Source organism: Cervus elaphus, chromosome 14 (genome assembly GCF_910594005.1).
Source record: "Cervus elaphus chromosome 14, mCerEla1.1, whole genome shotgun sequence".
Lineage (NCBI taxonomy): Eukaryota > Metazoa > Chordata > Mammalia > Artiodactyla > Cervidae > Cervus > Cervus elaphus.
This window is the reverse complement of record NC_057828.1, coordinates 66,012,211-66,037,591: the sequence shown is the minus strand read 5'-3', so window position 1 is coordinate 66,037,591 and position 25,381 is coordinate 66,012,211. Positions and strand designations below refer to the sequence as shown.

The following is a 25,381-nucleotide window of genomic DNA, read 5'->3' as shown; positions in this document are numbered from 1 at the left end:
TGGGACTTTGCAGAGGTCAGATGGTGACAAGTTCCTTCCTCAGCAGGCAGAGGGGACCCTGCAGGGCCTCTGGGCAGGGAAGTTTCCTTGGTGGAGCCTTTCTGACCCAGCCATCTGAGCTGTGGTGGAAGGAACTAAGGAACTCCAAAGCCAAAAACTCCTATAAGCAGCCGGCACCCAAAGTCAGACCATTTTGTGCATAAATCCATGCTGTATTTGTCCCAGTTTCAAGACTACAGTCACCATCTCTTATAAAAAGGGAGCACTCTGGTGACGACACACAGGTATCACTCACTGAGGTGTACACTGAATGTGTGCGTTTTGCCACGTGTAGGTTTTATTTCAAAAGAGAGATGGGAAGGTGCATAAAAGAGAAAGAAAAAAGGGAAGAGAAGGGAATGGAAGGATAAGAGGAAAGAGGGTTCCGCAGTGCCCCTGCCCATCCAAGCACACCTCTCCCCAGGATGAGGGGCAGACCCCGGGGATCCTCTGCCCTGGGTTCCAGCCTGGACCAAGCAAGCCACTAGTGGAGGCCCTGAGCCCTTTGCCCAAAAGTAGGGTATCCATTGTGGAGAGTCAAGAGTAGAAGGGATGGAACTTTAGAATAAGAGCTTCTTCACAACAACAACACGCGATGGCATAATAATGGAATCACCCCCCCAACCCTCCCTTTCATTTTGTGACCTTTCCCCACATTCCGATGGAGAAACAGGGGGCTGCCGTTCTGTGTCAGAGGAGATTTGTCCTGATGGAGCCAGAGAAGAAAGACAACACATTGTTGGCTTTTAAATTCAAAAGCAGTGGTCCTAAGTAACACGGAAAGATAGAGTGGAGGGTTGGAGAATTGGAGGGGAGGTCTCATTGGCTCTCCATCTCCTTCCAAACTCTCTCCCCTGCTCTGCACCTCCCCACCCCTGGGAGAAGATAGAGAAGGGAGAGAAACCAGTTGGATGGGGACGGATAGGAGAGGCATGGAAGGCCAGGTATACCAGAGTTAGCTAGCTTCAAAAGGGAGGAAAGGACAGAGTCTAGATAAGTTTGAAAACTTCGGGGGAGGGGAACTGAGTAAGTTTAAACTTGAAGTGTCTGAGTATGCCTGGAACTTAATAAGATTACATTTTCTGCCACCAGAAGAAAAAGAGAGCTAAACATAGAAAGTTTGGAAAAATATAGACTTTTTTTTTTTTTCAGATATCTCTATTAGTGGGAAAATGAATATTTGACACAAAGAACAATTTTTTGGAATAGATGTTCTTGCTTGCCTTCTGTATCACAAAGATACATATTCCAAGCCTGGAAAGTGCATGTGTGTCCTAACTAAGACAGATAAGAAGAGAAAAGGGGAAACAAACAAATAGGATAGTTATGGCTCAGCTCTTGTCCTCTGGAGATTTTCATCCAGAATGTCACCTCAGATACCAAATGGGAAAATATAAGGCACTAGCTTTCCCTTCTACCCTTGCCAAGACAGATATGGTTCCCAGGCTTCTGTGCCCAGGCCTGCCAGACCAAATTAGGAAAAGAGAACCGTATGACAATGAGGCTCATTACACAGCCCTTTTTACTTCCTCATTTCTGACTGTGACTCTAGGGACTCCCAGGAACTGGCTGAGGGAGAGAGCGTTCAGGTCATTGAGAACTGCCTGATGGCCAGCTGCGGGTCAAGCAAAAAGAAATGCTGTGAATAACGGCTTCCACAGCCTGGATCCACCCCTGGACACCTGGCCCCCTCCCCGCCTCACACCCGAGCCTTGCAATGCCCTCCAGTCGGAGTGGGAACATCCCCCTGGTTCACCCTTGACGTGGGAGCTTTAGTTCTAAGAGCTAAACTGGAGGACCAACCATCAAAGGTAACAGATGGGCTTTTTTTCAAGTTTACAGGGAGCAAATAAACTTAAGATTCTAGGGTTTCATCTCCCCAGATGGGCGTTTGGTGAACGGAAGCATGGAGTAATCAGCTGAAGTGCAGAAACCCCACCTCTGGTGCTTACACGGAAATCGTTTCTGAAGTTAGAGCAATCATGATAATCATCAAATACAGGCTCAAGATTTTGCAAACTGGGCCCAGAAGAATCATTTGCGGTCTAGACAGGTGTTATCACTTCTCACGTTCTAAGAAGCAGAGAATGTCTTCTTGAAAGCCAGGTGGCTGAAAGACAGCCAAAAGAGAAGAAATCCCTTTGGTCCATGGAAGATGGCACATCGGAACAACCAATTGGCTGAAACACTTGAATTTTGGAGGAAAGTAGAATCCATCTGAATACATTTGTTCAGAGTCCTCAGACCTTATGCAGAGGACATTTCCATCTGGGAATGTGTCCGGTCTATACTATGTAGAGCGTATTTTCAAAGGAATGGGTGGTGTTCCTGTTTTTTACTCTGGCTCTCTTTATCACCCCCAGTCACATGTAGAGTGTTCTACTTTTTAATTTTTAATTGGAGTATAATTGCTTTACAATGTTATGTTAGTTTCTGCCGTACAACGAAGTCAATCAGCCATGTGTATACATACATCCCCTCCCTCCTGAGCCCCCCTCCCACCCCTCTAGGCGATCACAGAGCACAGCTGAGCCCCCCGTGCTACAGAGCCGCTTCCCACTCGCTGTCCGTTTTATACGCAGTGGTGTATGTATGTCAGCGCTACTCTTGCAATTTGTCCCACCCTGGGCAAGGATCTGGAGACAACCTTTGCTTAAGAGCGCACTGGAATATGCAAACTGGGGCTTCCTCATTATTTAAGGACTTCCCTAAGCTTGATCTCAACCTTGGATTTCAATTCTCCATTTCTGTTTCTCCGTTAAAGCAACAAGTATAAAGATAGATAAGAAAATGATTACAGTGCACTTGAGCTGTTTTAGAGCTAATTCAGGGGGTATTAGTATTGTGACATTTTGCCTGAACAAAATGAAAGTGAATTGCTGGACCTTGAAATGCTAAATTTAAAACATGAACATTTGACCTAAAAACATAACCAACAGCCAATTTGTTAATAATTTACCTAGAATTGAGCAAAAGAATCTGATTTTTAAAGCTAACTTCATGGTCAACTGAACACATTTTTTTATACTCTCAGAACAGTATCTTAAAAGAAAAAAAAAAAGGCCCTCCGATAAAGGATCCTTCCTGTTTGTCACCTGCTCTCTGCTTTCCCTCAGGGCTGGTAAGCAGGGCCCTGCTGAGTTTCAGGTCCTCCAGCTGGTACCCAGGTTGCTATGGAGATCCTAGGAGCAGAATTCAGAGAGAGAGGCTGTCTGAGGAGTCCCTGCTTGGGGCTTGGAAACAGCTCAGTGGGAGCTTCAGCAGATGATACAGATTTTTCCAGAGTTAAAATGAAAGCCCAAGGGAGCAAGGATTCACCTGCTTCTTTTCCAAGCAGAGAAAATCTACTCGTTTAAGAGTTTGTCTCCATTTGACTTTGGCGAATGACCTCAACTTCCCTTGTGGCTCAGAGAGTAGAGAATCCACCTGTAATGCAGGAGACCCGGGTTTGACCCCTGGGTCAGGAAGATCCCCTGGAGAAGGAAATGGCAACCCACTCCAGTATTCTTGCCTGGGAAATCCCATGGACAGAGGAGCCTGGCGGGCTACAGTCCACAAGGTCACAAGAGTCGGACACAACTGAAGCGACTGAACAACAACGTCCAGAATAGGCAAGATGCTCTGCGGTGGTAATTTCTCTTTTCCTCCTTTTTCTTTCTTTCTTTGGCTGTGTGGGGTGTTAGCTGCAGCACGTGGGATCTTTGTCGTGGCATAAAGGCTTCTCTCTAGTTGTGGCAGGGAGACTCCAGAGCGCACAGACTCAGTAGTTGCAATGCCGAGGCTGAGTTGCCTCTGCAATATGTGGAATCTTAGCTCCCCAACCAGGGATCGAACCCCTGCATTGGCAGGTAGATTCTTAACCACTGGACCACCAGGGAAGCCCCCCCCCCTTCTTTAATGAGCATAAATTGCCTTTGGAGTCAGACAGACCTGGGTTTTAATCCTGGTCATTGATGAGCTCTGTAACCCTGAACAAATTACTGAAGCTAAGACTCGGCTTCTTTTACTACAGTGGGTTTTGGTGAGGAGTGAATGAAATGATGCAAGCCAAGGGCTTGAATTTGCTTGGCATACAGTAACAGCTCAATAGAGAGTGACTGTTAGATTATTACCAGCATTAGTTGCCAGCACTCCTCCTACCCCTGAAGGATTTCAGCCTCTGCAACTACAGCAATTAGATGCCTATTTGTCCTCAGGGGGAAGCTGGCAAATATGGATTTGGACTCATCTCTGGGGACCCACAGTGGCAAATAGGCAGTCACTCTGGGAAGGAGAGGTGGTAGAAGGGACTAGGCGGGTCCTGCTCCATTTCTGACAAAGATCTGAGAATGGTATACTCTCTGTGGGTCACTGGACTCAGCACGCTCTTTCCTGATTTTCTTGCTGTCATTACCCCTCCTCCACATCCACACTGCGTGAGAAGCCTGGCGCCTCACACTCTTGAGTCCAGAGGGGAGGAGGTGCCTGTGGGAAAAGTCTGTCTCAGACCATGACGCCCCCCACCCCCCCACCCAGCCCCTGGGGCAGGTGAGCTCTGGAGAAGTCAGAATCCTGACTGCTTGTCACTAAGCCCTTCTTTGCAACCTGGGTGTTTTCTTGGCCTATTTGGTGCAATTGTGGAAATGGGCTGGGGTTTCTTGAGCCTAATTTAGCTACTCAGTTCTGTTCAGGAGGAAGGCAGCTAGAGCTTATGCAGCAAGGAGAAGGATAAAAAAAACCAAAACATTTCATCATGGGAGTGGTGTTACTAAATGCTGAGCAGGGTTTCAGAAAGACTCTTGAATCTGGTGGGGCTCAAGAACCCTAGGGCAAGGGGGTGTGGGCGGAAGTCCCAGGACAATGCCACTCCTCCTACATGCTCAGAGCATCAAGCCCATGTGTGTAAGGGCTTCCTGGAGATCCAGTGGTTAGGACTCCGCACTTCCATGGCAAGGGGCACGGGTTCGATCCTTGGTGGAGAGGCTAGGATACACCCCGCATGCTATGAGGCACGGCCTTGGCACCTTGCCTCCCCTTGTCTCCTCAGCCCCTCACAACCTGACTTCTGCCGCTCTGTGCAAGGTCCCAGCCCTGCCAATGCCCTCGCCTCGGCCCTCAGCCTCTTTCACCACCTCCTTGAAGAGTTTCACCTCCTGACGTGTGTGACTGCATCACCCAGACTCTTCCCTGCCTCCCTGAACCCTGGCTCACTGGACACTCCATTGATTCCACCTGTCTTACCTAGGAAATCTCTAAAGCTCAACCCTCATTTTCTTAAGCTGTATCAGCCCATCTCAGATTTATGCTTCGCAGAGACAGTGTGGCCAGAAGCAGGCTCTGAGAGTTATTTGCATAAACCTGTGGGAGCGGATGAATTACCTCTCTGTCTCCTCCACTTCCTGTGGCAGCCACCGTGACACCAGCCTCCCAGTCAGGCTGGCTGAAAACCCCAGGGACGCCTTGATCTTGGATTCCTCCTCCTCTTTGTCTCCATGTGCACAACCAAATTGTCTTTGGCATTTATTCCCTCCCTTCCTCTTCTTGCAGCTGCTTTAACATTACTCTTTCTTGCCTGAGATACTACAGTAGCCTCTTTTTCTCATTTTTATTTTATACTGGAATTTAGTTGATATACAATGTTGTGTTAGTTTCAGGTGTACAACACAGTGATTCAGTTACACACATACATATATCTGTTCTTTTTCAAATACAGCAGCTTCTTGATGTTTTGTTGCCCAGGTAAGAACCACTTCTCCAGCCTTCAAAACTCCTTATTCCCTCATCTTCCTTCCAGGATTTTGTGTCCCAATAGACAGAGATGGAAGGGAAAAGCAAGAGAGGGTCTGGAAGGACAGTGGCTGCAAGAAATAGATGTCTCACCTACAGCTCATAGGCAGACAGTGGAAAGAGGGAGAGAACGAAGGATGAAAATCTCTGTTCAGTGGAAAATTATGATACATTCTAAAGCAGGAAGTCCACCGTTTTGTATAAAAGGGGACTTTCTCAGGCTTTGATGACACTGGACAGAGTGTCATGAATGTTATGGCTTTGATTGTACCTTGGCGTGATAAAGCATTCTGCAAAGCTTTTGTGTGCTAGGAATTTCTAAGGCGGACACAGCTACAGAGCTGAGAGCCGGCAAACTAGAAGCTGAGAGAAAATCGCTTAGAGTTGGGACAGAAGTGGGACTGGGCGTCCAAGGGTCCAGCCAGGGAGGTGGTGCCAGCATACCGAGATGCTTTTGCTCACAGCAGCCTGGAGCGGGAGGTGGGAATGTCACAACAGGGGATCAGCACCTCACGAAGCAAAGATTGTTCGTTTATTTTTCTGTCATGAATCTGGAAATCCGAAAGCACCCACCGCCTATGAGCAGCTGCTTGCCATTTTTATATGGAATTTCATTTCAGTCTCTAAGGCATTGTTCTTAGAACCATTTTGCAGATGTGGAAACTGAGGCTCTTGAGAATTGGCATGACTTAGGAAAGCTGGCTTAGGTAGTACAAGACAGAGCTGGGGTTTGAATCCAGGATTTCTGACCTCACAATGCTTTCTTGGTGAAAACCCAGGATGAGAGACACCCAGCCGTGCCTGAGTGCTTCTATAGAATGTAGGGGCATAGATGGGACAGAAGTCACTGAGGCATCTTCAACCCTGGCTCTGACCAGCTCAGGTCCCCTGGGAAACCTAGGGGAACTTAGAGCGGCTCCCAAAGACTTGCCCCAGAGGAATGCTTAGGAATGTGCTGAGAAGTCTGTTACGGATGGTGGACTAAGAAAGTGTTACCCAGGCCACAGAGAAGCTGCCGGGTTTTAGCCTCTGTAGATGCCCAATGGGATGGGGTCCCCCCAGTAACATTCAGGAGCCACAGAAGCTCATCTGTCACGGGTGGCAGTAAGAGGGAGGAGGCCACGGGTGACTGACAGTATGTACAGAACTGGTTACAGAATTTGCAGGGCCTTGTGCAAAGTGAAAATGTGTCCTCTTGTTCACAATCATTAAGCACTCCAAGATGGTGACAGCGGAGAATTAAACCAAGCGTGGGAACCTTATAAGCCTGGGGCTCTGAGTGACTGCACAGGTCATACATTCTATTATACATTGTACGTGGTTTCACTTCTCACTGCCCTGATCAATGTCTGTGCAGAGGATTATCGAGAGGGAGACGTGCAATGCAGAACAAGGATTCTGCCGTCTCCTTTCCCAAATTCACTCAAAATAGCTGAATTATAACAACCTCAAGCAGGCACTGTGGTCCACGCCCTTGATTGTGCTATCTTTACTCCCCCACAACACACTTTGCCACCCAAGAAAAGGGAGGCTGTGAGAGGCTGTAAGACCCACTGGAGGAAAGTCAAGGTTTGAACCCACTTCTCTCCCAACTTCTGTGTGTTGCCTCTGCCTTTGAAGCTGGCAAGAAATGGAGATTTGAGGGGCTTCTGGCCAAGAAAGCTGATAGTTCGACTCGAGGTCAGTGTTAATCAGATTCCAGCTCTTTATCACTTCCATAATTGTTAGCCATATATTAATTTCACCTATGCTCTTATTTACGGCATTTGTCTTTCATTAATTCACTTTTTAAAAAAACTGCCTCAAAAAAAAAAAATAAAAAAATAAAAAAACTGCCTCATTATAAAATGTAACTGTGAATTTGTGGGTTTGGTATGCTAGCTATACTTTTTCTCTAATATACATTAAAATAAACTCTCTGTCCCATCTATTCTACTTCTATAAATATGTCCTTTAGATATGTTCACAGATGTGTGAAATGACACACACAGTACACAAGAACATCCGTTGCAACATTGTCATGAGAGGACGTAATTATAAACAACCTAACTGTCTGTCCTTCAGTGGGAAACCGGTTTGAAGATGGAAAACTACACAGTCATAAAAGAGGGAGGAAGTGCTCTATGTCCTGATACGGAGAAATAGACCTTAATATTAAGAGAAAAGAGCAAGGTGCAGAATTGTGTATCAAATGGTATGTGCATAAAAGGGGAGTGGCCAAGAGGTTAATACCCTGGACGAGGGCATGGCAGTCCACTCCAGTATTCTTGCCTGGAGAATCTCATGGACAAAGCAGCCTGGTGGGCTATGGTCCACAGGGTCACAGTGTCAGACATGAATGATGTGACTTAGCACACATGCACGCATGCAGGGGTTTACATTTGTATATACTTAAAACCTCTTTTGAGAGAATGCCGATAAGTTAACACAAGTGGTTCCTGGTGGGTGGGAAGTGTTTGGCAGTGATCAGAATAAGTTTTCATATTTGTTCATTTTGAACCATGTGAGCATGTTACTTGTCCAACAGTTTTAGTGAATTAAAATAATACAATAATTATGATGATAGAACTGTTTGTCTACGTACTGCCTAAAATCATCTCATGAGCCATGGGCGGTATGCATGTATCCTTACTTGGGGAATATGGCTCTGATGGGTTTGACTCACATGAATGGAGTGATGGCCTTGGTAGACCTATGTCAAGCAGGTGAACTCCTGGACAGGTGTGTCAACCTGAATACTGAGAAGGACACAGAAGAAGCCCATCATTAAGCCAGGCTCTTGAGTCATTAGATGCTGATCAAGTCCCTGTTGCTGACTGCTCTGAGGCCTAGGAAAGAAGCTAAGCCCATAGATGAGGAATTGTGTCCCTTGTGAAGGAAATATGAGCTGTGTCTGCTGTGGCTGTTGAAATGTGATCAGATGGGGAAAAGGACTGAATGCAATGGGGGGCATTCTAGACAGTGTCTTCCTATCTGAGCCAAGCGATCTGGAGAAAGACGTGAACACCAGCCAGGTCAGAATGGGAGCCCTTCTGATGGAAGACAGGCACTGTGGATAGGAGAGGATGTGTCCAAGAATCTTCCAAGTCAGGGAGCTGGTGCCATCTCCTGCACTGGTCAACAGAGAGATCATGCGGGTTTCTGGGTGGGTGGTTGAGTCAAGAGCCAACTGACACAAGAGTTGGTTGCACTTCTGTTAGTTTAGATTGCATTAGCTGTTTTGGAAACCATGCAATTCTGTTGACTCATGTTGAGTGTGCAGTCAACTCAAATGGCTCAAATACATCCTTCTTAAAGAACAATTGCCTTCCTATATTGGGGCAATTGAATCTTCAAACGTAGGAGTAAATCTTTACATGTCTCCCGTTAAATTACAACTTGGAGTTTTTGTGATTCAGTATGAGTCAGGCAATATTTGAATTCTGATTCTGTTATTCTACATGTTGATAGTCTCTCCAAGCTTTGAGTCACTTGTAAATCTGATCCAAGTTGTTTATAAAAAGGTTAAAAGCACAAATTGACATTGATACCTCAAGAAGATTCTAGGGACATAAAATTAGGCCAACTAAATCATCTAAATTACTTTGTCTAGGGAATATCTTGGCCAAATACCCTTTTATATTTGCATATGCACCATCCTGGTTCACCTATCAGGAAAACCTTCTTAAAAAAAGGTAAAGAGTTTGCTTTGGGCCAACTTGTTCTTAGTAAACTCATTCTAGTTTCTAAAATTCCAATTCCCTTTTGTTTCTAAGTGCCTTTGTTTAATAATCTATATTTTAGAATTCTTTCCAGGGATCAACTGGTAAGTCTTTGGTATCATTTTAAGAATTTATGACTTTTAGACACCTAGAATCACATTTACCCATCCATCCTGGCTTTCTAGCATTGATCCCAGTCTTCATGGTGCTTCAACTGACAAGGCTTTAGGGATCATACAAACGAAATCTTTCTGTTCCTGGGATTTGGTGAGTCTGGATTAGATGACTGGAGTTTCTTTAGACCAGCTGTCAGCTTCCTCACCATCCTCTGTCTGGGTCTTCATTCCCTGTGTGACTCAGGAACAAAGTCGGAGCTGAGGAGTTCTGCTTTCTGGCCAACATCTGCTGATGTGACGTCATTTGCACCAAGCAGTGAGCCTCTCTGTTCATCCTCTGACACTAAGCTCTTTGTGTCATCCTTAGTGCTTTTTGCAGCTTCAACTCACTCTGGGCTTCAGCTTTCCCCGTACACCTTCTTTGATCGCTGCCAGCATTGGATTTCTCATTGCTCAGGAGCCACGTCATCTATCATTTGTGTGTGTCTGACCTCTGGAGAGAATTCCCTGTGGGATCCCCATGCCTCTCCATTTCCTTCATCTCGGATCTCTATGTACTAGGTGGTTGTGTTGATTTCTGAGAATCTCCCATCCCTCTATAGCAATCTGTCATTTTAGAATCTTGGGCAAGGGGCGAACATCTATTTTTCATTTTTTTTGTTAGCCAAGGCTCTTTTTCATTTTTCAATTTTTCAAATTTGTGGTGTGTTTGTGCATGCTCAGCTCTGTCTGACTCTTTGCTACCACATGGACTGTAACCTGCCAGGCTCCTCTGTCCAGAGGATTTCCCAGGCAAGAATAATGGAGTAGGCTGCCATTTCCTTCTCCAGGGGCTCTTCCCAACTCAGGGATCGAACCTCTGCCTACTGTATGTACATGCAGATTCTTTACCGCTGAGCCACCAGGGAAACCCAGGTACCTTGTGTATAAAAGTTCAAAGATGGCAATGATCCTCATGTCTAGTGTGCTTAATATGAGGATGCTTTAAAAGAATAGCCTTATGCATGTCCTCATCTGGATGATAAGATGGGTATGTGTAACCAACTAAACTAAAAAAATTACAGTGACTTAAACACACCTTCCACAACACTGATATTTAGCACATAATTTGAGAATCTATTATGTGATAGGCACAAAAGATAACACTGGAAAACTCAGATGTAGGTCCTCTACTCCTGGAGCTTACAGCCCAGCTGGGAAACAGCCTCTTAAACAGTGATTACAATCAGGTGTGGTTGACACATGGTTGGGGAGGTGGAGAAGCCGCTATGAGAGCACAGGGCAGGAATAATGACCTAGCTGGTGAGTCAGGGAAGGAGAAGACTGGAACTCTATAGTGGTGGTAGGCAGAATCCTAAGATGACCCCAATCCTCAGATGCCCTTGTGTAATCCCCTCCCAGTGTGTGGGCAGGGACTGACACTTGCTTCTTACCCACAGACTATGGCAAAGGTGAAGGGACTTTGCAGAAGTAATCAAAGACCCTAAACAGCTAACTTAAACCAAAAGAGAGATTATCCTGGGTGGGCCTAACCTAGTCAAGCAGGCCCTTTAAAAAGGGGTCTAGGATCAGAGATTTGGAGATGTGGAAACGCTCTCTCCATTGCTGGTCTTGAAGAAGCAAGCCTCCTATATTCTACGGTTGCAAGGTAAGTGAATTCTGCCGACAATAGGAGGAAGCTTAGGAGCAGACTCTTCCCCAGTCAAACTTCCAGGTGAATGCAACCCGGCCCACACCTTGATCTCAGCCTGGTGGAACCTGAGCAGAGGACTAGCTGGGCCATGCCCAGAAGCCTGCTCCATGAAACCCGTGAGAGTGAATGTGTATCATTGTAAGTCACTAAGTTTGTGATGACTTTTTTTTTTTTTTTTTTTGTGATGACTTTTTATGCAGAAATAACCTACTAACCTGGTAGGCTAGATTGGACTAACTTATGACGTCTTCCTGGAGAAGGAAGGCTTTTAGCATTGAGGGTTTCAACCAGCCTTGCTGACTAAGGAGACCCACACTGAGTTTTCTGTGTCCTCCCTGTGAAACTCAGACCAAGTTCACATGTAATAAACAAGGTCTCCCTACCAACCTCCTGAAGCATCCCTGTCTCATACCCAATGTCAGTATCTACTGATGATAGATTTAAGGATACAGGATGTACACACTCTCCCTACCATTGAAAATATACTGCACCTATGCAAATAAGGGTGATAATGACAAATTCCATAAAACTATTTTTTCAAGTAGGGTTCCAGTTTCTTCATTTTGGTTCGTTTAACCAATCAGTGGTCTACAGAACACTTGCTATGTGCCTAGAGCATGAAAGAATGAGGGAAAACTGAGACCTGTTTCCACCCTTTGGGGAGTTTGAGAGCAAAGCCGCAAAAAAGTTAGAAAAAGTTGAATGATGAAACGTTAAGCTCTAAAAGTGGGGCACACATGCATGCTCAGCCATGTCCAACTCTTCACAACCCCATGGTCTGTAGCCTGACAGGCTCCTCTGTCCATGGGGTTTTCCAGGCAAGAATACTGGAGTCGGTAGGGAGGAGAAGGTAATTGCTGACTGCCGAGGAATAACGAGAACAATGAGTTTAATTTCAGGGGCCCCTCCCTCCAGAAAAAGGAAAGCCTTAGGAATATTCTTAGCTTCCCATTGAATGAGTGCATCCAACAGGAGTTTATGATCTGTGAGCAAAGCAAATGCAAATCTTGCTTATACAGAGCTTTGAAATAATTTTGCAAACATTGAGCTAAAACTATGAGATTCAACCAGTGTCTTAATTTACTCAATAAGAGTTTTCTAAACACCTACAATATTGAGTGCTGTGCCAAGAATCGAAAATATAGTGGTATGTCTCTCAGAATGTTTCAAATGATAAAAAACAGAAGACACTATTCAAATAGCTTAAACAATAAACAGACTTATCTCACCAACAAAGGAATTCTGAGAAAATCAGTTCCAAGATGGGTTAACTTAGGAGCTCATCAACATAATTAAGGATCCAGGTTTTTAGTTTTTCATTCTCTTTTCCTCAAAACAATGGCTTATTCTTAGCTGGTTTTCCTTATGGTCACAAGACAGCTGCCACTGTTCCAGGCGCAGCTTCATAATACTGTCTAGGGGAAAAATAAGGACTGTGTCTTGTTGCTTCCCATGTGTTTTTTTTTTTAATCAGCGGGGGAAATAATCTTGCCCAGAAATCCTCAGCACCCTTCTCCTAATGTCTTATTAACTAGAATTCTATCTCACACTTGTGCCTGAACCAGTCAGAACCCCACTCCTCGGGGCAGTGTTGGGAGTTTATCTCTCCTGAGGCACTTGGCCTCCAGAGAGTGGAGACTTGAACAGAATGGGGGTTCTACCAAAGGAAAAGTGGGGAAGGAAGGGTGGTTGAGAAGGTCATCTACTAAGAGTATCGACGACTATTGTAATACAATTACAAATTATGACAAACACCGTGACCCAAGAGAACTGTGTGCTGTGAGAGAGAGAAAGGGTGAACACAGGATGGTCATGGATCAAGAAAGGCCTTCCTGAGGGAGTGAAAGACGAGTCGGAACTGAACCAGCCGGGCAGAGGGTTGCGGCAAGAGTGTTCCAAGCAGAGGAAACCATTTGACAATAGGACATTGCATGGAAACACTGGGAAGGGGTGAGGGAGGGACGGATGGGAAATGGTGTGGCAGGGATTGGCAGGGAGGGGGCGCGGTGTGTAGAGAGGATCCTTCCTGCACCGTGAGAAGGAGTTTGGTTTGTATCCTAAGAGTAATAACTAAGGCACTGAAGGTTTTAAAGCAGGGGCATGATGTGGGCCAACCTCTATTTTTAAAAGATTAGTCTGTTGACCCTCCCTCCCACCTCCCACCCCACCCCTGTAGATTGTCGCAGAGTACCAGGTTGAGCTCCCTGCACTATAGAGCAACTTCCCATTAGCTGTCTATTTTACACATGGTAATGTACATATTTCAGTGGGAGGAAACGTGTATACCTATGGCTGACTCATGTTGATGTACGGCAGAAGCCAACACAACACTGTAAAGCAATCATCCTTATTTCTTTAAAAAGAAATAAATTATAAAGATATAAAGAGTTTATGCTGTAAAAAAGAATTAGTTTGGCTACTCTGTAGCGAATAGATGGATGTGTGACAAGAGGTTAGATGATATGTTCATCCACAGGCTCATGGTGGCGTGGGGACAGGGGGGAAACTGGATAGAAATGAGTGTGCATGGCATTGCTGGGTCTCTGGGGGAAACAAGGATGGGGCAGTCTGTTTGAGGAGCTAAGACACACATGCACACACTTTACTCACGTGGGAGTTCAGGAGAAGGTGAGATCATGGGTTTAGGGGCTTAAGACTGGGCCTGAATTCGGCACAGCTTCTGGAGGAAGTGGATATTTGAGCAGGGCACCCATGTCTGTGCAAGGTGGGTTTGAAGGAGCAGACATTGGGAAGCGCAGAGAGGCAGGAAATGAAGACCGGGGGGAAGGGGAGCAAGTGGTAGAGTTTGTAGGGGCCTGTGAAGGACATTCTGGGAAAATAAGAGTGGGAAACTCATAGGCATCAGCTTCCAGAGAGTTTTGTGTGGCAGACTCAGATAATAGTGTGAAAAGATAGCTTAAAGTCTAGCCTAGTTACGAAACCACTTGGTTTTCCTAGGAATAGTCAACGTGCTGATTGAGTTGTATTTTTTCACCAGGTGGAATAGCAGTATCCCTCCCTCCCTGCCATCACTGCTATCGGCTGGTCATTTGTCAAGGATCTCTAACTTCTTTTTGGAATATATCCCTTCATCATGTATTGAGTATGTTCCCAGTCTAGGAGCTGGGAATCCTAGAATTGAAAAGGCATGGGCCCAGCTATTCAGGAGTCTAAGAGCTTGGGCAAATGAAAAGAGAAATGGCAACAAATACAATTGTTTGGGAAGAGGTGGTACAAAGGAGGGGGGAGTCTCTGCTATCTGGAGTGTGGAACTAGATTTCAGGCAAGTGGTGATATTTCACTGGGCCTTCAGAGATGAGGAGGAGTTTGCCAGACAAAGTGAGATGGGGAGACCTTCCAAACACAGGGCACGCTTCCTACAAAGGTGCACACACACCTTCCCAATTCTCTCATCTTCAATCCTGCAAGCCTTATAGAATGGACATTTTTAAATTTTATTTTTGGGCTCTTGGGGGAAGTTTGGTGATACCTGGCAGGTGCTTTCAATAACGACAGAGCGAGTGTTGCCATCTAAGCATCTGACCCTCAGAATTGCATTTTACCCTTACTCTGGAGTGTGAGTAACAAGAAGTCAGGATTTTAGTAAATCAAATTCGTTATACCCTCTCCTCCCAATTATCTTACTGATTTTTCTACTTTCTCAGGGCAGCAGGGAAGGAGTTGTAAATCTGTGTTTTAGGGGACTAGTAAATAGATCAGTCATCAATGAGAACCCTTGTCTCTTCAGTTTTTCACAGAAGGATAGGAGAAGTCATTCGCTGTCATATTTGGCTCCTAGTTTTCCCATTTGCAGGAGATTGGTCCCCACTGAGCTTCCTGAGTGTTCACGAAAGTACCTCAGACCCAGATGGACACCCAAGACCGTCCTGCTCGGGAATCTGATTGCCAATTTTATCCCGAGATAAAAAACCAAATACATCAAGACAGTCTGTGAGGGTGTGAAAAGTGTTGGTCGCTCAGTCATGTCCAACCCCTCGCCACCCCACGGACTGCAGCCCACCAGGCACCTCTGTCCATGGAATTCTTCAGGCAAGAAGACTGGAGTGGGTTGCCATTTCCTACTCCAACGAGGGTGTGAAGAAGTGAGCAAAGAATTCATTCTAGACTGAATAGAACTCTTCTGTCACCCAACACCCTCGCTGGACAGGCAGCCAGAAGTCACCTTGAACCTGGGGTCAGAGCCCTGGCCAAAAGCTGCTGCCCCGCAGAGCGGTGGGAGACGGAGGGGAGGAGCTGGGGGACAGAGCAGAAGCATTTTGGGGAACTGCGGCCTCGGGGGCAGTATCTGATGTACTTCCTCTCTCCTCCACACTCCGCCCCGCTTGCCCTCTCGCTCCTTCTCTTTCCTTTTCTCTCACAGAACTGACTGCTCTGTGCGTCAGTTGCCAAAACGTGGGGACACTTCCTGCCACCTTTGCAACACCGAGAAGTTGTCTTCAGGAGCCTGAGCCCCAGTCTGAGCTCCAGGCCAGGAAAGTGAAGGCGGTTGGGGTCAGCCCGGCTGGGGAGACACGGGCTTGCCCTCTCCCAGGTCTCCAGGCAGCCCTCCCGGTTTGCACCTGACCATGTCCCTGGCCGAGGCCATCAGCCTCTGGAATGAAGGGGTGCTGGCAGCCGACAAGAAGGACTGGAAGGGAGCCCTGGATGCCTTCACCGGGGTACAGGACCCCCACTCCAGGATCTGCTTCAATGTGGGCTGCATACACACGATTTTGGGGAACCTGCTGGAGGCAGAGAAGGTGAGTGGAGGTATCTCTGCCCCCGCCTCCCCCGGGGGCCTTTGTATTAACTGGTTCTCAGCCTAGGCTGCACTTTAGAACCCTCTCAGGAGCTTCAGAAGAACAAAGGCTGCCCCGGCACCACCCAGCCCCAGAAATTCTGATTCAATTGGCCCGCAGAGCAGCCTGGGCAGCCACCGCTTTGAAAAGCTCCCCAGGTGGTTCTAACAGGCAGCCCCGCTGGAAACTGTTCGCTGAGGGTTTTGTTCTCCTTTATTCTCCATTGATTACATTCAAATCATTCTGGAAACTTTCCTTAACACCTTTTTTTTCTTTTTTTTGATGCTTTCCAACTGTGGTGTTGGAGAAGACTTTTTATTTTTTTATTTTATTTTTTTTATTAGTTGGAGGCTAATTACTTCACAACATTTCAGTGGGTTTTGTCATACATTGATATGAATCAGCCATAGATTTACACGTATTCCCCATCCCGATCCCCCCTCCCACCTCCCTCTCCACCCGATTCCTCTGGGTCTTCCCAGTGCACCAGGCCCGAGCACTTGTCCTTAACACCTTTTGAAAGCCCCCCCTTAGTTATGTTTTCCTTTATTGACTGCTAGCCACAGAATCTCCCTCTTACTGCTTCACGTCTGATTTCCAAGAACCTCTTTTGGCTTTCTAAGACCTTCCTGTGAGTGAGCTCTCCTTGCCCAAGAGATCAAGAGGAGGCACTTAAGAAAAATAGGTTTTCCCTCAAGGGACAATTCTGATCCACTGTGTGGGACACTCTACAAAGGAGTCTGCGGCTGGTGGAAGGAATGCAGATGGTGATTGATTAATGATGTCTACTGAGGTGTTGTCCAGTCTGACTCTGAGACCCCATGGACTACAGCACACCCAGCTTCCCTGTCCTTCACCATCTCCAGGAGCTTGCTCAAACTCATGTACATTGAATTGGTGATGCCATCCAACCATCTCATCTCTGTCATCCCCTTCTCCTGTCTTATATCTTTCCCAGCATCAAGGTCTTTTCCAATGAACCAGCTCTTCGAATCAGGTGGTCCAAGTACTGGAGCTTCAGCATCAGTCCTTCCAATGAATCTTCAGGGTTGATTTCCTTTAGGATTGACTGGTTTGATATCCTTGCTGTCCACGGGACTATTAGGAGACTTTTTCTAGCACCACAGTTTGGAGGCATGGATTCTTCAGCGCTCAGCCTTCTTTGTGGTCCAACTCCCACATCCATACATGACTACTGGAAAAACCATAGCTTTGACTATACGGACATTTGTCAGCAAAGTAGTGTCTCTGCTTTTTAATATGATGTCTAGGTTTGTCATAGCTTTTCTTCCAACGAGCAAGTGTCTTTTAATTTCATGACTGCAGTCACCATCTGCAAGTGATTTTAGGACAGGTGTGGAATGTCATATTTCTCCACTGTTTTTCTCTCTCTTTCATATTCCCTACTATGGGGTTGAGCATTCCCAACAATCACTTTTTCATATTGGTCACGGTAAGCTGGAATGGGTATGACTTTTGGATCAAACCCTAGCTCTGCCTCTCTCTGGGCTTTTTGGTCTTGGGAAGTCACAGACTTCGGGCTTTCAGCTTCTGGAGAGGTTAAGCATCTTGATGATAAGCGAGGCATGAACTATTTTTTTAAGTTAGTTTTTATTGGAATATAGTTGATTTACAATGTTGTGTTAGTTTCAGGTATACAATGATGTAAATCAGTTATACATGTGTATATACATATATATATATACCCACTCTTTTTTAGGTTCTTTTCCCATAAAGGGGGCATAGACTATTCAAGTACTGTGTGACTTGACACCACTGTGTAAGTGTTAGTCCTTATTTTTACCTTCCACTGCAAGTCTTTGCGAGGCGGTGTGGCTGGATGACTGACTCCCCAGCACCTTGGAGGGGGCCCCCACAGCCATCCTCGCCCTGGCAAAGAGGGAGAGAGAGAGCTTTGTGGAATACCCGCACAGCCTCAGGCTGCAGAGTGGGCAGATGGGAGCACGGGAGGACCCTCTACATCTCACTGGAGGGAAGACAGTGGCCCCGACCTCCTCTGGGGGTGCGGTTGCCCAGGGACTGAGCAAACGAACCGCAGATCTCAGGGGCTGTTAGAAACAAAGTGTGCACTGTCAGGAGGAGCGGCCGGCACGCCAGGCGGAGGGCCTGAGTGCAGCCCGGCCGGCAGGGGATGCGGACTCCCGCCTCTCGGGTCTCCTGGGCGAGGCTGTGGCGCCCTGCTCACCTCCCAGCCGGCCCACTCCCCTGTCCCTCCTTCCTCCCCCTGCTCTAGGCTTCACTTTGCTTTCTTCTGCTCTGGCATCTCATTTTCACTGCCTTTCTTTGGTTTTATGCGTGAGTCCTCGCTCCTGGCATTTTAAATGCATTATTATTGTTATTATTTTAATCGTATGAGATTTCAAAACAGTGAACAAAATGGCAATAGGAACACACAGATCGATAATGACCTTAGCTGTGTAATATCCCTATAATAAATTTATAAAATAAATGCTGTAGATAATATTCTAATCAGGTTATATTCAAACGTGATGACTTTTATTAACCCTGTTAGTAATCATGAAAGGGAGATATGCATATCCCCATTTTATGGAGGAGAAAACTAAAGTTCAAGGAGATTGGGCAAACTGTCTCATGCCATGCGGCTAGGAAGTGACAACACCAAGTACTCTGACCCCTAAGCCTCTTGTCATCTCCAAGACATCAACGGTTTTCCGGACCCTGCCTGCCTGCCTTGCCCACTGGCTCATCTCACTCCTACTTACTGCCTGGCTGTTCCCTCCGCAGGCCTTCACCAAAAGCATAAACCGAGACAAGCATTTGGCGGTGTCCTACTTCCAACGAGGGATGCTCTACTACCAGATGGAGAAGTAAGTGGTCCAGTGTTGCACAAGCTGGGGAAATGTGCAGAGAAACCCAGAGCAGGCCTTGGTGCTGCCAGACGTGGTGTTTGAGACGTGTCTGCTCAGCCTCTGCGGGGAGGTGTGCCTGGGCTTTCTCTGGGCAGTTACGCAATCAGCACGAGGCAGAAGCATCCCTCCTCTCTGGGGAGGGAAGGCGGGCCCAGCTACAACTCACCACAAGGCTGCAGAAGCATCCCAGGCTGGGGATGGCACCCCACCTTTTCCTGAAGGGACACAGCCTGGGCGGTTCTGGCTGTAAATACTGCAGCCATCAAGGGAGCACCCGTGGTTGCCTACTGCTGTGAGGTAGTGAGCTCTCACACAATGACAACGATCAGGAAACCACATCAGAATCTTTGTTCCTTTGGTGGGCCACTCGTTAGGACTGCGCACTCTCCCTGCTGAGGACCTGGGTTCAATCCCAGGTCAGAGAACTAAGATCCTGCAGGTCACATGGGCGTGGCCAATAAATAAATAAAAGCTTCCTAGGTGATTGACTTAGATCTGGTTTAACAAAAAAATACATTCCTGCAGAATGTATTTTCCAAAACCCAATGCATTCAGTGAGATATAATTCAGTCACTAAAATGAGAACATAAACAATTAATATTGTATGTACCAGAATATATTAACACAGATGAGTAGTGTTTGTCTTACTATAGAAAGAAGTTCACAATAGATACTAAATTTAAAACATTTCAAAATAGTATCACACAATCCCATTACCGTTTCGCAGAATAGTCTCAAAGGCCATAGACCAAAATGTTTTCAGTAGTCCTCCCCAGTTGGTGAAATTATAGAGATTTCCATCTTCTTCTGTCAGCCTTTCTGTATTTTTGGCGTGTCTATAGTCAATAGGAAATAATTAGTAAAAAGACAAATAGAAAATGAAAGTTAATCTCGAGTCCCACACCCCTCCCCCAAACGCCCTAAAAACATTCAAATAACAAAATATATTCTAAGCATTCCTTTAAAATGTAGGGAATGGTTAACTGACCTTTCATAGAAATAGTTCTCTGAGTGTGCACAAGTTCCAGAGAAGACGGTTCAGCTCAGGCTAAAGAAGAACAGTTCAAACAGTCACATGTCAGCAGGGGCATGGTGTGTGTGTATGTGCAGGTGTGTGCACAACAGATGAGGAAGGGTGTTGGTGAGATAGAGGGGAGGCGACAGAGAATGTCCAGGCACTGGGGAAGGGGTAGGCTGGGCTCTGATCCTCTGGAACCCCGAAAGGCGTTGGTCCTCCGGTTTAGTCAGAAACCAAGCCTGCCAGGCCACCGTGCAGAGCCGTTGCCATGGGCAACTACCAGACTCTCAGAGGACTTGCGGGATGTAGATGTGATCATTTACCTGAATGAGTTAAGAGCAGCAGTGAAGTCTCCCAAACAGACACGGAGGCAGTCTGGGAAGGGAAAGCCTTGAATGGAGAGAAGACACAACAGGCCTTTACTTTCAATGGCATCATTCCTGTCTCCCTTCTTATCCCTTTTCTCCTTCTCAGTGCCCTCCCCCCAATCCCCACCAGCCTTAGGATATATAGGACCTGTGGGCAAGTCTGAGCACAAATCCTCTTGTAGATCTCTAGAAGGACAAACTCTCGGGCCATTCGTGGATCACCTCTAACAGCCTAAAATGAGGAGAGATGGATGGCAAAGACGGGAGACTCCCAGAAGACATTTCTCTATGAAATGCCCAGAAATCCCAGAACCTGAAAGCCTCATGTTTTGAGTGAGTCAAAACAATCAGTAAGATCCAGGAATCAGACTCAGGATTCAATTAGTCTGTGACTGGTAATCGTTAAATCTAAGAGAGAAATCTATCAAATTTTATCTTTAACTCAACAACTATTGAGGAAATAACATGAGACACGAGTCTGGGTCCTGAGCTGCCCTTTTTTTCTTTTGCTCAATCCATAGGCTTTGGTGTCCTCCCCTCCACAAGATTCAGCTCTGTTTTAAAATTTTTGTTTCTTTTTGGTTGTGCTGGGTCTTTGTTGCTGTGTGCAGACTTTCTCTGACTGCGGCGAGCAGGGGCTATTCTTCGTTGCAGTGTGTGGGCTGCTCACTGCGGTGGCTTCCCTTATTGTGGAGCGCGGGCTCTCGGGCACGCGAGCTTCAGTAGTTGTGGCTTCTGAGCTCGAGAGCACAGGCTCAGTAGTTGTGACGCCTGGGCTTCATTGCCCCTCAGCATGTGGAATCTTCCTGGACCTGGGATCAAACCCGTGTCCCCTGCATTGGCCAGTGGATACTTAACCACTAAACCACCAGGAAAGGCCAAGGTTCAGCTCTTGATGCTTTGTCCTTTTTTCACTTGTTGTTAAATAGCAAAGTATATGGGCAATCTTCCTAGAAAAACACATACAAGCACATGCTTAATTTTATGTGCAATTTCAGGGGGTTAGTGTCCCCTGAAAATCATACGTGAACCCTCTCCCTCCCTTCCAGCACCACGCTGGTTTAGACTTCATTTTTTCACCAGGACTACTGCACCATGACTTCCAAACTGATTCCCTAGCCACCACTCTTGCCTGCTCCAATGATATCCTAGAATGATCATTTTTAAAAAAGAAATGTGATCTGCTGAAGAACCTTCAGTGGATCCCAGGATACAGGAGCTGCCCTTGCCTGTTGCTCTCTGGTTCAGCCGCTGACTGCCCACTCACATCCTCCAATGTCTGCCCCAAGCACACTCACCCAGGTGACTACTCTCTTTTGTGCCTCCTTTAATCACAGCTGTCTCTTCAATGACAGATACTTGCTTGTATATTTGTCTCCTCCACTACACGTGAGGCAAGAATACTTATTCACTCTTATATTTCAGTATCTAGTACAGTATTAATAAATTCTTATAGGAGTAAATAAACAAGGGGGTGAAATATAGCCTCTGCTTCTAGTAACTTAGAGGGTTTCCTTGGTGGCTCAGATGGTAAAGAATCTGCCTGCAATTCAGGAGACCTGGGTTCGATCCCTGGGTCAGGAAGATCCCTTGAAGGAGGGCATGGCAACCTACTCCAGTGTTCTGGCCTGGAGAATTTCATGGACTGAGGAGCCTGGCAGGCTATAGTCCATGGGGTTGCAAGGAATCAGACACAACTGAGCAACTAACCCTTCACACTTTCAAGGAACTTGCGTATTAAAAAGGGGAAGCAGGTCACAAACACTAGGACTATTATGCAGGGCAGAATGGGGCAAGTGCCATGGGAGATGTTTTTAGATAAGTGCCTATGCGGACCTAGAACTATCGCTTCTCAGTGATGGGTTAGGATGACCTTCAGATTACTACAGGGTTTGTTTGAAGGTGCCAATGATGGCTGTTTCTTCTCTCAGGTTTTCCCACTTTCAGATGTTGTTGGGTTGCTCCTCTGTCATTATTTATAATGGAAATTTATTCCACCAGAATAAAGTTAGAGTTGTTCTGCCCAGGCAAGTCAGGTCTGAGGGATGTCTCATCTCTCTAACCCCCACCTTGTCATCCAAAAGGAGATGGGATCTCAAGGTACCTTTCATATCCCAACCTTATAAATCTTGCATGTGTACATGCTCAGTCGTGTCAGATCCATTGTGACCCTATGGACTGTAGCCCACTGTAAGCTCCTCTCTACATGGGATTGGATTGGATGTGGATTGCCATTTCCTACTCCAGGGGATCTTCCTGACCGGGGATTGAACCAGTGGCTCCTGCATTGCAGGCAGATTCTTTACCATCTGATTCACCTGGGCAGCCCCTTATACATTTTAGGGTCCTGAAAATATGGCCAGACCCTTTAGATGGAGCTACTCAAAGAGGCAACGCAGTAAAGTCTTTTCCCTGACTTCGGAAACGGGCAAGGGCATGGCCCCAGTCTCTGGCATGGAGGTGTGTGATGCTTCAACTCCTTTCAGCTGGTTTAGTCTCTCTCCATTACCCAAGTATGGACTGCAGCATTCTAGTCTACAGGCGGGCACTGGCAGTACAGGGCTAATTGGGAACTTCAGTGGTTACTAAGGAAAAAGACCTTCCCAGGGAGTGTTACAGAAACGAGGATAATAAACCCTCTCTGGCTCAGAGCTGGGGAGAAGCACGAGCCAGTCGGCAGTTGTGCTGGTGAGCTGAGAAGACAGCAGGCAGTGACTTCCAGATGTGTGCTCAGGTCCTGCCCAGCAGAACCAGGGGAGGATGCCAGCTCCTTGGCCTCCTTGGACGCTGTGGACTCCAAATGGCACGGAGGAAGTCTCCTGCGGGAGGGCTGGAAAGAGGCAGCGGCTGTGCTGCCTGCCCCCCAGCGCACGGGGCTGAAGGCTATCTTGGATTTCTCACACTGAGCTTTTTCAGACCCTGGGCAGCGGGAAGCAGAGCTGTGCATCAGAGCACACGCCCCCGGGGAGCTGCTCTGGGTAAACCAGGTGGCTGAGGAGAGGCCTTCAGGGCGATGCTGTCTAAGACATTTAAAAACAGACACCTAGCAGGGGTGTTTCAAATACAAAGCAAGCCTTTGAATAACGTCAGTCCTTCCTTTCTCCCTCCTACTGGGCCCAGATCTTTAGCCATCTTGCTGGGCGGAATTAGGAGGAGCTGGGCTCACTCAATCCCAGGTAGACCCAGGCGGTGTTACTTCACAGCTGAAACTCATCTGCTGAGGGAGGCGGGCACATCCGCAGAGACTGCAGAGAGCCTCACGGGCCCTCCGAGGACCCTCCGTGCCCTCACACAGGCAGTGGGACACGATGGAAATCTCATCTGCCCAGGAAACAGGACACCTCTTTCCGTGTTTCCGCACCCCGCCCCGCTCCATGGCTCAGTGAATCAGAGCCAGTCACCCACCATGTTCCAGCTTAGAAGGAACAGGAATGCTTCCCCTCTCCCCCTTCAAGGAAATGCCTAAAAGGGTGTATAAATGACGTGAGATGTTTAAGGAATGGCCTGCATGCTTGTGAAAGGTTTGGTGGCCCAGGCAGTAAAGAATCTGCCTGCAATGTGGGAAACCTGGGTTTGATCCCCAGGTCGGGAAGATCCCCTGGAGAAGGAAATGGCAACCCATTCCAGTATTCTCGCCTGGAAAACCCTACAGACTGAGGAGCCTGGCAGGCTACAGTCCATGAGCTCGCAAAGAGTTGGATAGGACTGAGCAACTTCACTTATTAAAAAAAGTAGGTTAGAGGAAGCCATCCTTCTGTTTCCAACCCAGGCTGTCTGCTCCCATCACTCCTGTGACTGTGGGAGTCACTTCCAACCAAATGATGACAGAATGTCCAGCTTTCCCCCGGCCACCCTGGGACCTCTCAGCCAAGCCGCCCTCCTGGTCAGCTCCCAGTTTCTCTGACATGAGCCTTCTGGCTTCTACAGCCATGTATTTTTAAAAAATGTTTCATTTATTTATTTGTCTGCACTGGGTCCCAATTGTAGGACGTGGGATCTTTGATCTTCACTATGGCATGTGGGATCTTTAGTTGTGGCAAGTGGGATCTCGTTCCCTGACCAGGGATCAAACTCCAGCCTCCTGCATTGGGAGCATAGAGTCTTAGCCACTGGACCACCAGGGAAGTCCCAACAACTGTATTTTTATCTCCTGATAACAGTTAATACAGTATGTAGTATTAAGTAGGCATGTAATACGGGCTTCCCAGGTGACACTAGTGGTAAAGAATCCGTCTGCCAATCCAGGAGACATAACAGATGCGGGGTCCAGGCCTGGATTGGGAAGATCCCCCGGAGGAGGGCACAGTAATCCACTCCAGTACACTTGCCTGGAGAATCCCCATGGACAGAGGAGCCTGGTGGGGTCACACAGAGTAGGACACGATTGAAGTGACTTAGCATGCACACACGCAAGCATGTAATAGAAGATTGGTATGTGAATTTAGTTGCTGGTTTTAGAGCTGGAAATATATATATATATATGTATATATATAATAATATACTGTGTGTGCCAGGCACCGTCCTAAGCGCCTGAATGGTTTGTGCTGCTATTATGCTCTAATACTGAAGATGAGGAAAGAAAGGAATTAAGTAACTTGCTTCTTGCAAAGAGTCGGACATGACTGAGTGACTAAGCATACAGCACACCCCTTTGTCACTAGCTAGTAAGGGGCAGAAGCAGGACTCCGGTCCACGTGGGTTTGACTTCAGAAATTAGATCCAGGACCACATACGAGCAAGTGCCTGATGTGCTCTGCTCCCTGAATATAACACGTCCCTTGCACACAATGCACTCCTTATAATATCAGTGTGGAGTGAGGCCAGGGAGGCAGTTTGCCAGGGTCTCCCAGTTAGTGGCAGGACTGGTGGGCCTGGTCCCAGTCCCTTGGTCCCTGTCCTCGGGCACCTTCATTACCCACACCACCTCTCGAGGGTCCCCACCAGCCTGTGTCCACATTCCAGGCTTGTCTCCAAGAGAAGCCACAAGTAG

At 46.9% G+C, this 25,381-nt stretch overlaps 1 protein-coding gene across 1 annotated transcript in view; it reads left to right on the top strand.

The window, feature by feature from the left end:
• The first annotated feature begins 15,623 nt into the window (after positions 1 to 15,623).
• NCF2 (neutrophil cytosolic factor 2) overlaps positions 15,624 to 25,381 on the top strand; it is a 33,046-nt gene continuing 23,288 nt past the window's right edge. The window contains exons 1-2 of the mRNA XM_043923722.1: positions 15,624 to 16,075; positions 18,881 to 18,963. Of these exons, the coding sequence (XP_043779657.1) occupies positions 15,902 to 16,075; positions 18,881 to 18,963 (257 nt within the window). The 5' untranslated portion in view covers positions 15,624 to 15,901. The remainder of the gene's footprint in view (positions 16,076 to 18,880; positions 18,964 to 25,381) is intronic.